Raw genomic sequence first — 14994 nt, 5'->3', positions numbered from 1 at the left:
TCAAGCCAGCGTGGCTGGCTGCAGCTGCAGCTGGGGTAACAAAAAAACAATACAACGAACAAAACCGATACTTGATGCGGGATGGGGATCCTTCCCCAGAGGCTGGGTAAATGCTGAGGTCTAGGCTGCTCCTGCCTATATAAGTATTTGGGAATTTCTGCCTTAACATTGCGGTCACAGCAGGAGCTGGGTTGTTGGCTTTAGCATAAGGATTGTTACTTGGACATCAGTGGTGATCTTTAAATATTCCTGTGACATTTATGCCGTAAATAGGAGTTTATCCTCCCTCTCCCGCCAGACACAGAAAAGGGCTCTTAGACCATATACAGTTGAATCCCAAAAGCCTCAACTCCTAATAGGCAGCACAATCTAATTTAGATCAGCAGTTTGAAAGATCATTAGTTCAAGCAGCAAAAGCCCTCTATTAAACAAGGAATTTGCTTCCCCGAGACTCTAAGTATCTGAGCTCTTAGAGACAACTATTGCCAACCTCAAAATTTATGCTCTATTCATGCATGCTATAAAGCTGTCCTTTTAATATTATTTCAAAAATGAGCACAGAGAAATAGTCACTATAGAGGGAATTTATAGTATTGTTTTGAGAACAAAAGATCAGGCACTGCTTCCCAGTAAGAGAAGTGAGCGAGTTGTGCTGCCGTGTCGCTGGCAGGCTCTCATCCATCACGGACCCCGTCCAGCAGCAGCTTCCAGATGTAATGAGAGTCTTAATTTTGAGTGACTTTTTACTTTTGAAATATCGTCTAAAGAAACTCAAGGTAGAAGTTGTGTCTTCCACAAGGTATTTTTGCTGTTCTGTTTCTTAACTTTGAATGAGCTTGTGTGTTTCTAGTGTGTTGCCTGGTTTTGGTGGTGTACAGGGAAGAAAGGAGTGGGGGGAAAGGAGGGACTCAGAAATGGCTGAAATGTTGTGAATAAAAATTGGAGAATTTGGCTGCTTGTGTTTCCCGTGATACCTGTCTTCATTGTGAAGTCAGAGTCAACCAGACTTCAAAGTTGCGAGCACACAGATGCAAGATGAAAGTAAGGTTTCTGGGTGACACAGAAGTGCCAGGGCTGTCTGGTAAGAATACTTCATGGGGGTTTTGGCAAAGCTGGATGGCGAAATGGTATCGGTAGACTGTGTTGCTGTTACGAGTTTTTGAGTGTATCACAAGCCCACAAAAGAATTTTATTTTATTTTTTAATTAGCTTGTAAGTATTTTTTTGTGCTCTGAGTTCATTATATTTTTCAGGTGGATAACAAAAATCACACCTTCAACTGGAATAAATCAGGGAGAAAACAAAGCAGTAACAAAAAGAAGCATTGGGAATTGTTATTGCATGTACACCTGAGAGCTTTTCATCAGCTGCTTCAACTGGCAAAATGTTGAAATAAATACATAAAAATACCTCACTTTCCTAGCCATTCCCTGTCCTGCAGGCAATCTCTTCAAGCAAGTTATTTTGGAGGGTTGTTTTTTTTTTTCAGATTTGTTCCTATAAGGAGCTGAAAGCAACTTGGTATCCTAATGTTTTCTCTAAAAGGAAAAAAACATTTCCTACATGACTCTAAACAGCCTCAGGGGCCTGGGTAACTTGTGACCTTTCTTGCCTTTCTGTGAGTGGAGGAGGCAGAGGATGAAGGAGGTGCTCAGTGGGCATCACCATTTTGTTTCACAGCAGAGCCTGGCAGGCTACAGTGGTGAGGCATGTGCTGCTGCTCTTATTTTCCAAGAAAGAGTTGTCCTGGGGGATTTTTTTTTTTTTCCCCAGCTTGTTCCCTTGTGCCAAAGAGAGGGCATTTTCTTCACTTTGTGGATGCGTGATTTAAGAGACATTCTAATGTTCTTCATGGCTTGAAGATCTAGTGTAGAACTGTGACTTTAGTCCTTCCAAAATGCCAGAGAAACCGGTTTATTGCAAGTATAAGTATACTGGAGCTCACAGCATGTAAAACTAACCAGACTAAGAAAAGTAAGAGAACTGAAGGAGGAGAAAGGAAATTCATGTTTCGAGTAATGATCTGAAAGGTCATTCAAGGAGGGAATGGATCCCTGGAAGTATAAAATGTTTGTGTTGTACATTCAAGAACAACAGTCTAAGAGGAACATGGGGATTTCTTTTGCCTGGATATTAATACATATTTATACTATGGTTGCTACAGCCTCTAGCTAGCAGAGCTGAAGCCTCTCCACATAAAACTGGGGGTGGGGGGAAAGATGCTTCCTTGCAGCTTTATTAAACTCTGAATTGTATCAGAGATTATTCAGTTGGAACCCAAGCCAAGACCTATGGACAGAGTTGATGTTATGGTTTCTGGCAATTCTAGATGGGACTGAAATGCAGTTGGACATAAAAGAAAGACAGAAACCAGCAGAGTGTTTAGCTGGTGTGTTTATATAAAGTAAACATGTTTGAATTTATCTTGAAAAACATCCTGGTGCCAGCAGTCATCCTAAAGATCACTTTCCCCTCTCTCAGTAAGGCTTAGAGGAAGAAGGAATTTTTTTCCTACTGGCTTGTTGACAGTAACTTTTTATTATTGTATTTATTATTTTTTTAAAAAAACTGAGGAATATGCTACAGGGTGATATTTAGCAAGTTGAATGTTTTGATGTAGGAAACATAATAGTTACTGCAGCTGTTTTATGCTAACTGCTAAGCAAATTCCTCTCACGTATACACAGTTGCTGTGTTTTCAGTCTCCATCAAATTCTAAGGGGAGGGTGAGGGAAGAAAAAAGATTTTTATTTATTTACTTTTTTTAAGCTATGAAGTATTTATTTATCATCTTCCAACTGAGAATGTACAAGTTGCTTACTAGTATCTTAATAACCTGTGTCCATGACACATGAAGTCTTGACCCTGTTTTACTCACGGGAAGATGGAAATGTAGCCCACTGAGGTGTTTTAGCCGTAAGAATGGGGAGTACATTAGGGTGAGTAGCTGCCGAAGTATAACAACTGAGGCATAGCTGAATATTGGAGGCTGGCGGGATGATTATGCCTTCAGGAAGGTGGCCAAGGAAATGTAGATGTGCCTCAGTGAAGGTTTCTTCTAACCACACTTGAGAACAGCATCCATGTGATGGAGTGAAGTTGGGCATCTGCCAGGCTTCTCATGGGTCTTCTGCTACCCTTGTTGAGCTTGATGCTCGCTTGTGATTACTACCCAAATTAGCTGATTTAAAGCTAGCTTGTGTGTCTGTGCATTACACAGAGGAGTGTAAGCATATCCTAGATCCTGCAATTAGCAGAGTCTGTAGTGGAGGGAACAGGTGAGTAAAAACAATGTCCTTTGCTCCACATAGCACAGTATGTAAATACTGCTTTGGATTTTTGTTAATTCCCTGAAACTTACCATTTCTCTCCTACTCTGGTGTAGGTGTGATTCTTTAATGAGTGTGGGTTTTATCCCATTAGCAAAATCATAACAGGTTCCTGGTGATATTTCTCCCTTTTCTAAAGTGTTTGTTCACAGTTGTTTAAGAACGATCCTTTCATGGTTGTGCAGTGATTATTTTTAGTCATCAATAATGGACATCATCAGGTTTTTTAAGCTTTTTACATTAGATTCTGTGTTGTTGAAATATCCCTGTGTGGATTGGTTCTTGGGACCCATAACTGAGGTCTTGTAGCTGTGATTTCAGTGGCTCCGTGAGGGTGTCTGGCTGTCATCATAGCAGGGAAAAGGAGGCATTGGGGTCAGGGAGTGTTCCTAGTTTTGTAATAAATTCTCAGCCTGACTTGAGGACATTTATCATGTTAAGAAAAGGTTTTGGCTGTTCCCTTCAGAACACTGACATCATTTATGTTATCCATACATCATTCCAGCATTAAGGCTTTATTAGAGCTGTGGTTCTTAGGGTTTGCTCCAGATGTCAGTGCTATGATTGTCCTCAAAACCAAGACTCATTTACACCGAATCCAATGTGCTTTTGTTGATTTCAGCATGTTCTTCACTTATTGAAGATCTGATTCTCTTTGTGGCTTATTCACATTTAAATACATCTGTGTGTAGGTGGTGATCTGAGCGTACAGGTGACTGGTAAAGGACCAGTTATATCTTCTCCACCTGTCTTAGTTACTGAGCTTGCCTGAGATGGGGTGGACCTGCCTGGTGATGTCAAGCAACTATTTGCCCAACACTTGATGAATGGAATCAGTCCGTGGAGTTGGTTTGCAGATGCTGCATGGGCCCTCTGAGCTTACAGAGCTGAGAAATCATAGCCCAGTGCCAAACAGCTCCTGTGGCTGGAAGAACAGGTCCTTAAGCCATACCTCTGAGTAATCACCTTCGCCCCGGCAGACCTGTTCAGACCCTAGCAGCTGCTAGCCTGATTTCTGCTTTTTTTTCCACTGAAGTGGCAATCCAGCACCACGTAGCATTGAACCTTGCGAGTAATCCTCTGAGCTCCTGCAGTCAAACGGGACTTCTCAGGAAGGACTTTGCCTCTCAGAGCGTCAGCCCAGGGACATGCCTTCTGCCCAGAGCTGAGGTTTTGACAGCAGGGCATGCTCCGCTGTGCATCAGCCAGCATGCCGGCAGAAGGTAGCTGTGCAGTTCACTCCTCTGCTGGCTATCGGTGTTTCACAGCGCACATTATGCTTTATCCCTGTAAATGTCAGAAGGCCGTGCCGTAGGGCTCCCACACCGTTGACGTCGGTGGCACTGCACGCAGCTCGCTGGTGGCGTGACGCAGACACCAGCAACAGCAGCTTCCGCGTGGTGTTTTTTTGGAGGAGTGACCCATCAGGGCTTGCTAGTCTTTGACTTATCTTGGGCGTTGACTCTTAGCAATTATTCCCAGCAATTGCCCTTGGGTCTCAGGGCTGTCAGTATGTTTCATGAACACATACATACCGTTCAAACAAGCCAAAGTAAAACTAGTATTGTTAAGGGAGCAATTATATAGCAACCCAGACGTTGTGCTCCACTGACCTGCTGGGTTTTTTTTTAACCACTTGTGCTTTCTTATAAGCTCATGCGTCCCTTTTAATGCCACTTTATATGGATTATCACTGTGTGTTACTGATGCGGCATGTAGTCCAATGAAGCAACAAAAGCGAAGGTGCAAAGTGTCTCCTGTGGGTTAATGAGGTCTTGAAATGAGGCAGTGACTGCCCACTGTGAAAAGACAGACTATCAAGTTGAATCCCTTATCACCTAGATGTGGCTCTTATTAGTACCATTCTTGATAGGAGACAAAAAATCAAGCGCATGAAAATGCAAGAGGATCATATTTGTTTGAGGGGATCTATGCTTAAATCTGACATTTTTTAAAAATGATTTTACATGCACAGATATTTAGGAAACAGTTAAATTATTTGAATTAATGGCCAACACTTCTAGACCCATATAAACTTGCATAGTGCTAGTGCATCTGCTGTTTTAGACTAACCTAGCAATAGTTACTTTCCTCATTGTCGGAATTTTACTTTCCTAGTATTTGGATGTTTTGTTTTATTTTGCTACAGAGCTGGAGAATCTCAGCTTGGTTTTGGCTGTGGTTTTATACCTCTGCATCACACTATAAATAACTAGTAGTGGTTAGAGACTGTCTTTTGAAAAAGCGTTTCATTTTTGTTCTTGAGAGATGAACTGTGCCTTAAAGCTGTAAGCCAAAGAATCTCACTATCTCCATTGTTAAGGCTTCATTTTTTAGATAGAGGAAAAGTGTTTCAATTCTTTCTGGTAGTGTAATAGTTTGAGATACCTGGAGCTTTCTGTGTGCTATATATTTTATCTTTTTACCATTTAATAGTCTGACCCCATTCAGAAAACATTTCAGACTGCATACCATTTATATTATTAATGGCAGTATTGATTTATAAGATCAACTTTAAAAAATGACTTGCTGTTTTACAAGAAAACCATCAAAAGGATTAATGTGCTTTCTCTTTGTACGTCTACTCTTCTATCCATTGAAAATGATGATCAAGTCAAATGTCATTGGATTATCATCCTTGCTCTAAGGAACTGTGTATAATTACATATCCTGATAAAGGCATGTTCTTTTTACTTTGGGGAATAGATACACTGATGTTGCATTACCTGCAGATGTGGAATGATTACTTCCTGATGTTAACGTAGAGATTGCCTATGGCTAGGCAATACAAGCATGCTTTGTCTGCTTTTTTTCCTTAATCTGCATGCAGAATAGATATAGGTACTCTAGGAGAATAAAGAAAAGACGTAAGAGAGGTCCTTGTTGTTGCTTTTTGGAGCAGGGTGTTACTCTACTATTTATTAAAGCTGCATGGAACAATGTGAAGTGTTGATGTTTATGAGAAACGTTGCCTATAAAAGTAAATATTTTCCCCACCCTTCTACCACCATGACTAAGATACTTTTAAACTTTATTTTCCTTCCTGTAAACATTTCTTCCCTTCCTTTCTTTCCCCCACCCTAACATTATATAGTTGATTTAATTCTCCAGATTGCTTTCCTCAAGCTCTAACTTGAGTTCATTTTGTTATGTGGTGACCACAGTTATGGATGACGCTCCCCCTGGCACACAGGAGTACATTATGTTACGGCAAGATTCGATCCAATCTGCGGAATTAAAGAAAAAAGAGTCCCCTTTTCGTGCTAAGTGTCACGAAATCTTCTGCTGCCCACTGAAGCAAGTGCACCTCAAAGAGAACACAGAGCCAGAAGGTTTGTGGCACTATGGATCCATGTTCTGTTTGTTTCTATTATTTTTATTTTTCCATGTGTGTCCCTAGAGTGTGCTGTGTGTTTTCCAGCCTGTGTCAGTGTAGTGCAACTGATGCAGGAAGCGCGATGCACTCCATGTCCCCCTTTGCTTGCCTGTTAGTGTCTGGTTCAGCTATCACGGGACACTCTAATATAAGCCATGTACGGAATTGTTCTAGACAAGAAGTAAAATGACGCTGCTTTTTCTTAAATAAAGTTTGTTTGTTTCAGCTCTCATCATTACACACTGCCCTTTTTTTGGCTGCCAAAAGTTGCTTGCTACTTAAACAGCATCAATTCCTGGTTGGTTCTTTCCAGTAAGATTTCTGAAGCTGCACTCTGCTGAAAATATGGCACTTAGGCTCAGATTCGGCTTGTCCCCAACACCTTTCACTCCATAAGGCTTCTGCATAGCGCTAGAGAATGCTCATGACAGCTGTACTTCAGTGCAGCAGGATGAAGTTTGAATGTAATGCACGCCCGGTTGCATTTTGGAAAATGAAATGCATGCAGAGCAGAAAAAAAAAAAGTAGAATGTTTTCCTTTTCAGATAAAGCAAAGGTATGGTCTCTTCTAATGCTGTGTTTACTAATATGAAATTACCAATGAGGTATCTTTAACTTGTTCATCTAGTATATGTAAGATTAAGCTATTTTAATTTATATTTTTAATATTTTCTGTTATTGTTCAATATGTGTTTTGCATTCCTGCCTCATATTCCACATGGTAAGACTTCTACATTTTGCGCAAGTTCCAGTATCTGCCAAGACAAATAATGCTACTGCGAGTAGATGTGTTTTAAGATGAAATATTCAGGGCTGGATTCTGCCACAAGTGAGTCTGCAGACAATGGCAAAGTGAGCAGGTTGGAGCCCTTTCTCATGAATCACTTGTATTATTCTCTCTATAATGATGGGCATCGGTTGCTGAGCTGTCACTATTAGCCCAAAATATTTCAGTTAATTGCTTTCTCCTGGTATATACCCCAAATTTTGCGTGAATATTCTTTGCACCACTTCTGGGAGATCTGTGTCTTTTATGTAAATAAAATAGTGTTTCTTTCTCATCTCGCCAGAAATATTAAGTCTGACACAAACACTGGTGTAAGGTATGGAGAGAGGATTTTTGTTTCAGTGATGATATAACTGAATATTAAATTGGATTTTGAAAACATGAAGCCTAATTTTCCTCTCAGTTCGGGGGCTGATTTGGTAGGAGTTGTGTTTTTGTAATTCCGAACTCAGTAAACATGAAGGAAAGATGAATTCCAATCCCATAGCATTCTTCTGGATTATCAAATATAATGAATTTCCTATTGTCTGTCAGGATTTGTGGTGTTCATGAGTAAATTACAAGCCCAGAACTGTTCACGTCAAGGGGATATGATCCCCTCTAGGGATATGATGACAGCTGAGCTGCTAGAGGTGCTCAGCGTCCTGGGCAAGTGATTATTTGGTGAGATGAAAGGTGAGACATAAAGAGAAGGGCGCTAAATGTGGCATCATTGACTCACATGCTGTATTTTACTTTTTCTTTGTGCTCATGTGGAACCCCAGCAGAAGCTGGTGGTCATTTCAGTGGAGCTTATACTGGGAGCTGGATTCTGGCTGGGGACTAGCTCTTAATTAGGTCTGATCATTTGCATTGTATAAATCAACAATTTACACGCTAATGGCATGTAATGTTCAAGAGGAACAAGGAAAGCAGAGTTGTGCTGGGCCTTTTATTTCCAGGGCATGAGTCTCCTGGGGGCATGGGTTGGTTCAATGTTGCGGAATTCAAGATCTTGCAGGTGCAAGCTCTAAGTGAAGACCTGGGGAGCATCAGTTCTGCTGTATTGTCACCTGGAAGCCAACAGTTGCTCTTTAGATTCTCCGTAAATCTATGTACTCTTTCTGTCCAACAACAGCTGTGTTACTCCTTCCTCCATGGCATATGGTACTGTTAATCATTCTTACTGAAAATGTTTAGTTCTAAGAGGAAAGCTTTTCATCTTTTACTGCAGTATACAAGGATGAACGTCTCTTCCCCTTCCCCTTTTATCCCTCCTCCTCTCTTCCAGGAATTTTGCATTACTAGACAGAGCACAAGAAGCTATGGCCATATTGACTTATCCCACAACCCCTCTGAGTTGATGGGAAATTCATAGGGGTATAAATTTTTATTGTTGTGCAATTTCTATATGGGTTTCTGTGAAAGATGTTGCCTCTAGCATGAGAGGGGAAAATATATGTTTAGGAATCCTTTTAGCCTCTGTTGCAGCTTAAATTGCCTGGGCCACGGTGGTCCTTTTCTTCAAAATCTGTGAATTGCTTGGCAATGGTGTTAGACGCACTGAAAGACTGGTGTGTGTCACCCATGGTGGTTTGTTGCATGAAGCTTCGAAAATTTTGAGTGTGAAATAATCTATGCTTTCAGTGCAAACACTAAAACACTCCGTTGAAGTTAATGGAGTGGCTGAAGGTATTCAGTGGCTACCTGAATACCTTCTAGTATGAACCCAGCAGTTAACAGTTCAATTGTGCTATGAGGATGAATGAAAATAAATGTTTAAACCTGTTACTGTAGCATAATTTACACATTTTTGAAGGTACTGGAAAGTATGGCAACCAAGACGCTATTAGGAAACCTCTCAGAGTAAAATGTCATAATGGAAGTTTTATGGAAAACTGCAGACTTGAAAGACTCTGCAGAGAATATTAAAATGTACCTTTTTATCTGCTAAGTAATGATGTGGGAACACATAGGAAATCCTGCATGTTTCTAACTTTGCAACTGTTTGTCTTAAGTATTTCATTTAGACGATGGATTTCTTCTCTGCACTTCTTAACCACTTTCATACAGGGTTAATGCTTGGGGCATCTCACTTAATACTTCAGGATTTCAATCCTGTAGGCATGTATGATGATACCAGGTAAAAGGTTTTCCTGGATTTTTGTAGGGATGTTTGGGGAATGTTCTACTATTTGCTGAAAGACTTAAATACCACCTCACTCTGGTATCTCAACCAGGTGGCCCGTCATTTCTCATATCTCAGGCCCATTTCTAAAAGCAAAAGAAGGAATAAGAAAATTAGATCCATGTTTCCTAAATTAACCTGTCTTAGTTTCTTGTTCTTTTTCTGACACCCTACCTGCCTGCTTGCAATGTTGTAATTTTTCACAGCACCTATACGGTTCAAATACACCTCAGCAAAATAGGTCCAGGGACATTACATTTGATATCAACCTGGAGGACACTTAGAAGGTCCTTGGTCCACTAACTATAGCAAGGACAGTCTTTAAGTGGTAGATGTGGAAGGAAGGAGGAGAACAATAGGAAATCACAAGAACATTATCTTCCTAAAATGTGGAAGTTTCCATTTAGGTCCAGTGCCAGCAGGGTGATGTCTGTCAGTCTGGATCACAGTTCAGATAGGATACTGCCTTTCCTAACGCTGTGGGAAACTTTGGACTAAGCTAAAAGATGAACCACTTTATTCTGCATCATTCCAGCTTTGTTTTGTCAAAGTCATTCTACAGTTTACAATGTCGTGGATCTCTCAAATGCAATAAAACAAGTGGACCCGACATCCTTACCTGGATGTTAGGTCCTGTGGGCATTGTGCATTGTTTACAATTACATCCAAGCAGCAGCAAAATACAGAGTGTTTTTTGCAGCTTCCCTCAAGCCAAGAATACACTGCTAGCAGGAGAAGGGCCATCGGAAGTACATCTTGCAGCTATTTGTTCTCTTAAATAGTTTAAATATAAGCTGCTGCTATCTGTATAAAACATGGTTACATAAAAAGAAGTCTCCTCCTGGAAAACTAATTTGAGTTGTGTTATTACATCCAGAGGAGGGGCTATAATGAGAGAAATGTTTTTTAAAAACACCCATTGGTTAGTCACATAATCAAGAGTCTTGGCCTCTTGCCCACAGTTCTCTTTTCATGTGGGGTTTTTTGCCTGCCCCCCCCCCCCTTTTTTTTTTTTTGGTAACATTTAGTCTCCCTCCAGGCATACACAACCTTTTTACACAGAAAAGCAGACAAGCATGGCGAAATATGTTTTGGGGATGGGGAGAGGGAAATCTGGGATAGCAGCTGGTAATAAGGAAAGGCAGCTTTCCTCAACCAACAGGAAATCTGATTAGATGGAAAATGTTAAGGATGCTAATGTAAAATAAGCAGCTTTGCGGTTGCCCCTGACAATGGCTTGTTATCTTCATCCTTAGCAATGGGATGACTGGCAAAGCCAGTTCTGGGGAGGAGGGAAAGGTAGGACATTTAAGCACATTATGTGGGAGGCTGGCTCTTCTGCCTACTCCATGTGCACACGCGGTTTTGTCACCAGCAGAAATTTAGAGCCCTTATGTTGTCATACTGAATGTCCCTTTGGTGCTCCAAGTGTTGTGTCACCCTTGATAGTACTGTTACTTGGCACTCTAATTATACACTTTTCTTCTAGACCAATCAGTCCCATTAGCCCAGCTCCCTCATTTAATTATGTTAATACATGTGCATTTCTGCGTTTTAGAAGAGAAAAAGAAAGAAGAAGGGGGAGGAGAACCTGTTCACATGGAGAATTGTGAGAGGATTTTAAACTTTATATATTGTTCAGAACTGAAAAAGACTTTGTATTCCAGTGGGTAATAATAGAGATGAGCCATGTGAAACATAGGTACGTTTGCCTGTGATGGTCATGTCTGAGATGACCTGGCATACTTGGCTGTGAGACACAAGCAAGGAGGCTTAGCATCTGCTCTGTGGGTGCATTAAACCTCAGACTTCATCTGGACCAACAGCCACCTGAAAGGAACTCACTGGTTCATTGAGTAGGGGCTCCTACTAAGTTATATGATCCTATTTATAAACTTTATCAGAGTTACTGTCCCTTGATACTAAGTTAATCACATTTCCTAATCTTCCATGATGTTTTTCATCATGTCTTCTGCTTTCAGTGGAGGTGAAAAGTGAAGACTGCATATCCCATCTGCCAAGGCTCTTGCCAACAGGAATATTTAACCCTTTCCTACTGCGACTAAGCTGTCTGGCCTGGAGCAGTTCATCCCAGGGAGAGAAGAGGGAGGCAGGCAGTCTGCTATTGCCTGGTGTTGGGCCCTGCAGCCCTCAGTGCTCTTATCATCAGCCTTTCCCCCAGCAAAACCTTGTTCCTGACTCTGCTTTTGCCTTCACCTATCGGGTCCTGCAGTGGGGAACGTGAAGCTTTGACCGTGTCTTGCTCCTTGCATTGGCAAGAAGAAGCAATGAGCAATGCCTGAGCCTTGTCCAATGCTAAATGAAAGTAAGCTCTAAATCCTGTCTGTCTGGATACACATGGAGTTGCTGCAGCTATGGGACCATATCTGTAGTGAAGGATGATCTAAAAAGGAATGACATAGACCATAAAAGCCAAAGGTCTGAAGCTGCCACTGTTATAATGGCTTTTCCCCCCCTCAAAGAGAAACCAACTTTGACTCAAGTGATTAAACGATAACCTTCTATTTCAGGGCACTGGGAGGCAGTGGTGACAACTGCACTCTTATTTTCTTCAGATGCTTTGTACATAAAGCAGAATAGCTCAGTCCTGTAAGTGGCTGAGCCCTCTTGCCCTGATCCTCCAAAGCCTTTAAGCACACGATTAACTTTAAACATGTGAGTGCTCCCGGCAGAGTCAAAGGGGTTGGGATGTATTTAATGAGCTTACCTGAACGCAGTCTGGGCCTGGCTCAGGTTCAGGCTCAGGCAGTGTAAATTCTGAGTAATTCCACAAAAATCCAAGATTTACTCAATATTTACTTGTCTGCAAATGAGTTTAGAACCACCTCATAGAATTTAGTTAGATTTCTTCTTTTCTTACTCCCTTAGGAGTTTATATGGTCCTTATGGCCATAACCATTCACGAACAAACATGCTTGTCCTCATAGCACTGCTGTGCAGCAGGGAAATTTAATGTTTCTCCACTATAACATGGGAAGTGAAGAACTTGATTCTCAAAACTATTTGGGCTTTTCATCAGCATTAGTAACAGTAACTGCCTACTGAATAAGCTGAGCACTAGGTACTTAACTATTATCTTTGGAAGATTCTGGGCCGTGACACTTCTAGCCATGTGGAAATATCACAGAGCTGGGAATTCAACATTTTCCTTAGATTTAAACTTAAAATATGAGGTTTTAATCTTTCTCTTCGGCAGTGGCTCTGCAGCAGCGTGTGCCAGCTGAACTGCTGGCTGCCTCCAGCCCTCCCTTCCTCCTGCCTCCCACCACGTGCTTGTGCGTTGACCCATGCTTCGGCAAGCTCCACCACCAAACGCCTTCTTTTCTCGCCATGTGAGTTAGTGAATGGCTCAGCACTAGGTCTGGCTGTGGCAGGAAGGTTTGGGTGGCACTGAGGGACAGGAGCAGCCAGCATTGGCAGGCAGTGCATGCATGGCAACTGGTTATTAGACTCCTATTTCAGCTTTACCCTAAACTGTTATCCTCTAATACTACTTTAATTCTCTGCACTTTATTCGCTTTTCACCAAGTACTTGGCTGTATGCTGAGTGTTTACACATCCAGCTGTGTGCTGCCTTATGAAAACCATCTCTTTTTAAGGTGGCTGGACATGATTTGAAGAATAAGGTGGTGGTTAACTGTTTAAAGTCCTGAGTAGGAGGCATCTGATTGTTGATAAAACAATCAGCAGGTACTACAATGATTGCAAAGTGTATATTGAGGAAGGCAGTTGAGGTTTTGAAGAAAAGTCACTGAATGTAGCATTTCGAATGGCTTGCAAATCTCTTTTGTTCCTGAATTCACATGTACCTGCTACCTCATAGGACACAGTGTGAGACCTTTCCTTAGGGCTTTACTTAGCTCCTGAGAGGGTTGGAGATCAGTGTGTTATACACAGCCGTGATTCCTGCAGCCTATTGATTTGCTTTGCTAACTCCTTTTAACTAATATACCTGCCAGGTTATTCCTATTTACCTGAAAAATAGACTTTTTCAAAGGTCTATGGCTCTTGCTGTCAGCTGAACGTGACCTGAAATAAGGATTACAGCTGGAAGATCCTTCTCACTGTGTATGCACACACCTCTCGGTCCAGGAAATAGTGTGCACACCTTAGTCTGTTTGTCAGACTTAAATCTTTAGAATAATGAAGCTGGAGGAAATGAAGATAAAATATAAGGAATAAAGGTAGGCCAGACACCTTCTTTCTGGTAGAAGGAGGATTTCAAAGTTAACGGTGCCACTGCTCTTTCCAAGCTGCTGCCCAGGCCAGCAGCTCACAGAGGGGGAATTCAGCTGGTGTGTGGCATGGATGGACCAATGCTCACCCTGTAGTCACTTCTTACCCAACACTCTTCAGGGGAGCTGATATTTTAGTCACAGTTCCTGCAGACTAAATGTCCTTTGACCAAACCTACCATTATAAAGTACCTTTTGTGTGTACACCTGTTATGAAATCCCTAGCCCCTTATGCTCTTTTTGCTGCTAGACACTTTCTTTAGTGTTCGGATGTTTCCTGACCTCTGTAAAGAATGGTCCTATTTCAACCTTCTAGTTGGTGCTGATTTTCCAGTATATGCAGATGTGCCTTTCTGGGTGACTGTCCTCACAGAGTCATCAAGTAGGCGGTCCCAAGTCTGTAGGTAGCAGATACACCAGGAGAGGCTCTAAGAGTTCTCACAGTACTTTTATCTGCCATCTCACCTGGCCACAAGTAACAAATTGGAAATTAAGTGGTTTGTTGAACTGGGTTTTCCTGGTGGAAAAATTAAAAAATGCAGCTGTAATTGTGAATTGTGTAATTGTTAGCCAAATTTGCACTCTCTAGCATTGGAGAAGTTTAAGTAATGGCATTAGGAGCAGTTTTAGCACTTTTATTTCAAGAAAATGGGTTTTAATTCTCAAGCTGGAGCTGGCCTCACCACTGAACAGGTCATGACAACCTAAAGATAACTCTTATCTCTTACCTTACCTGTGTACTCTTCAAGGCAAATCTTTTATCTATACCTTTTGCTATTTTGCTCTCAGAATAAATATTCATTATGGAGACAGTATCTGGCACTTAGCACATCTGAAGTAGGACATTTAGACCAAATGAGGCACACTGATGTTCTTGTCTCATATCATCTTTAAAAGACTCTTTGAGAGCTTCAAAGAGTGCTCCTTGAATTGAGGAAGGCCTTTGTCTTGCTACTTTTTCTTTCCATGACACTCCTGAGAAAGCATCAGACTTCACTCTTCAATCTGTCCTCATTTCAAATAAGATAATGTAGTTCTTTATTAATAATGAAGGTTCTTCTTTGTACCTTATTCAGCTA

General features: G+C 41.3%; 1 protein-coding gene across 2 annotated transcripts in view; it reads left to right on the top strand.

Annotated features, from left to right (window-relative positions):
• FGF13 (fibroblast growth factor 13) overlaps window positions 1-14994 on the top strand; it is a gene marked incomplete at its 3' end in the record, with an annotated part of 258163 nt that overhangs the window by 134975 nt on the left and 108194 nt on the right. The window contains exon 2 of one of the 2 annotated variants that reach the window (XM_082004244.1): window positions 6494-6661. The exons of the other annotated variant lie outside the window; for it this stretch is intronic. Within the exon in view, the coding sequence (XP_081860370.1) occupies window positions 6494-6661 (168 nt within the window). The remainder of the gene's footprint in view (window positions 1-6493; window positions 6662-14994) is intronic. 2 annotated transcript variants of the gene reach the window in all.

Source organism: Phaethon aethereus (genome assembly GCF_964289735.1).
Source record: "Phaethon aethereus genome assembly, chromosome: 10".
In the NCBI taxonomy this organism is placed as follows: Eukaryota; Metazoa; Chordata; class Aves; order Phaethontiformes; family Phaethontidae; genus Phaethon; species Phaethon aethereus.
This window is presented reverse-complemented; position numbering and strand designations above follow the sequence as displayed.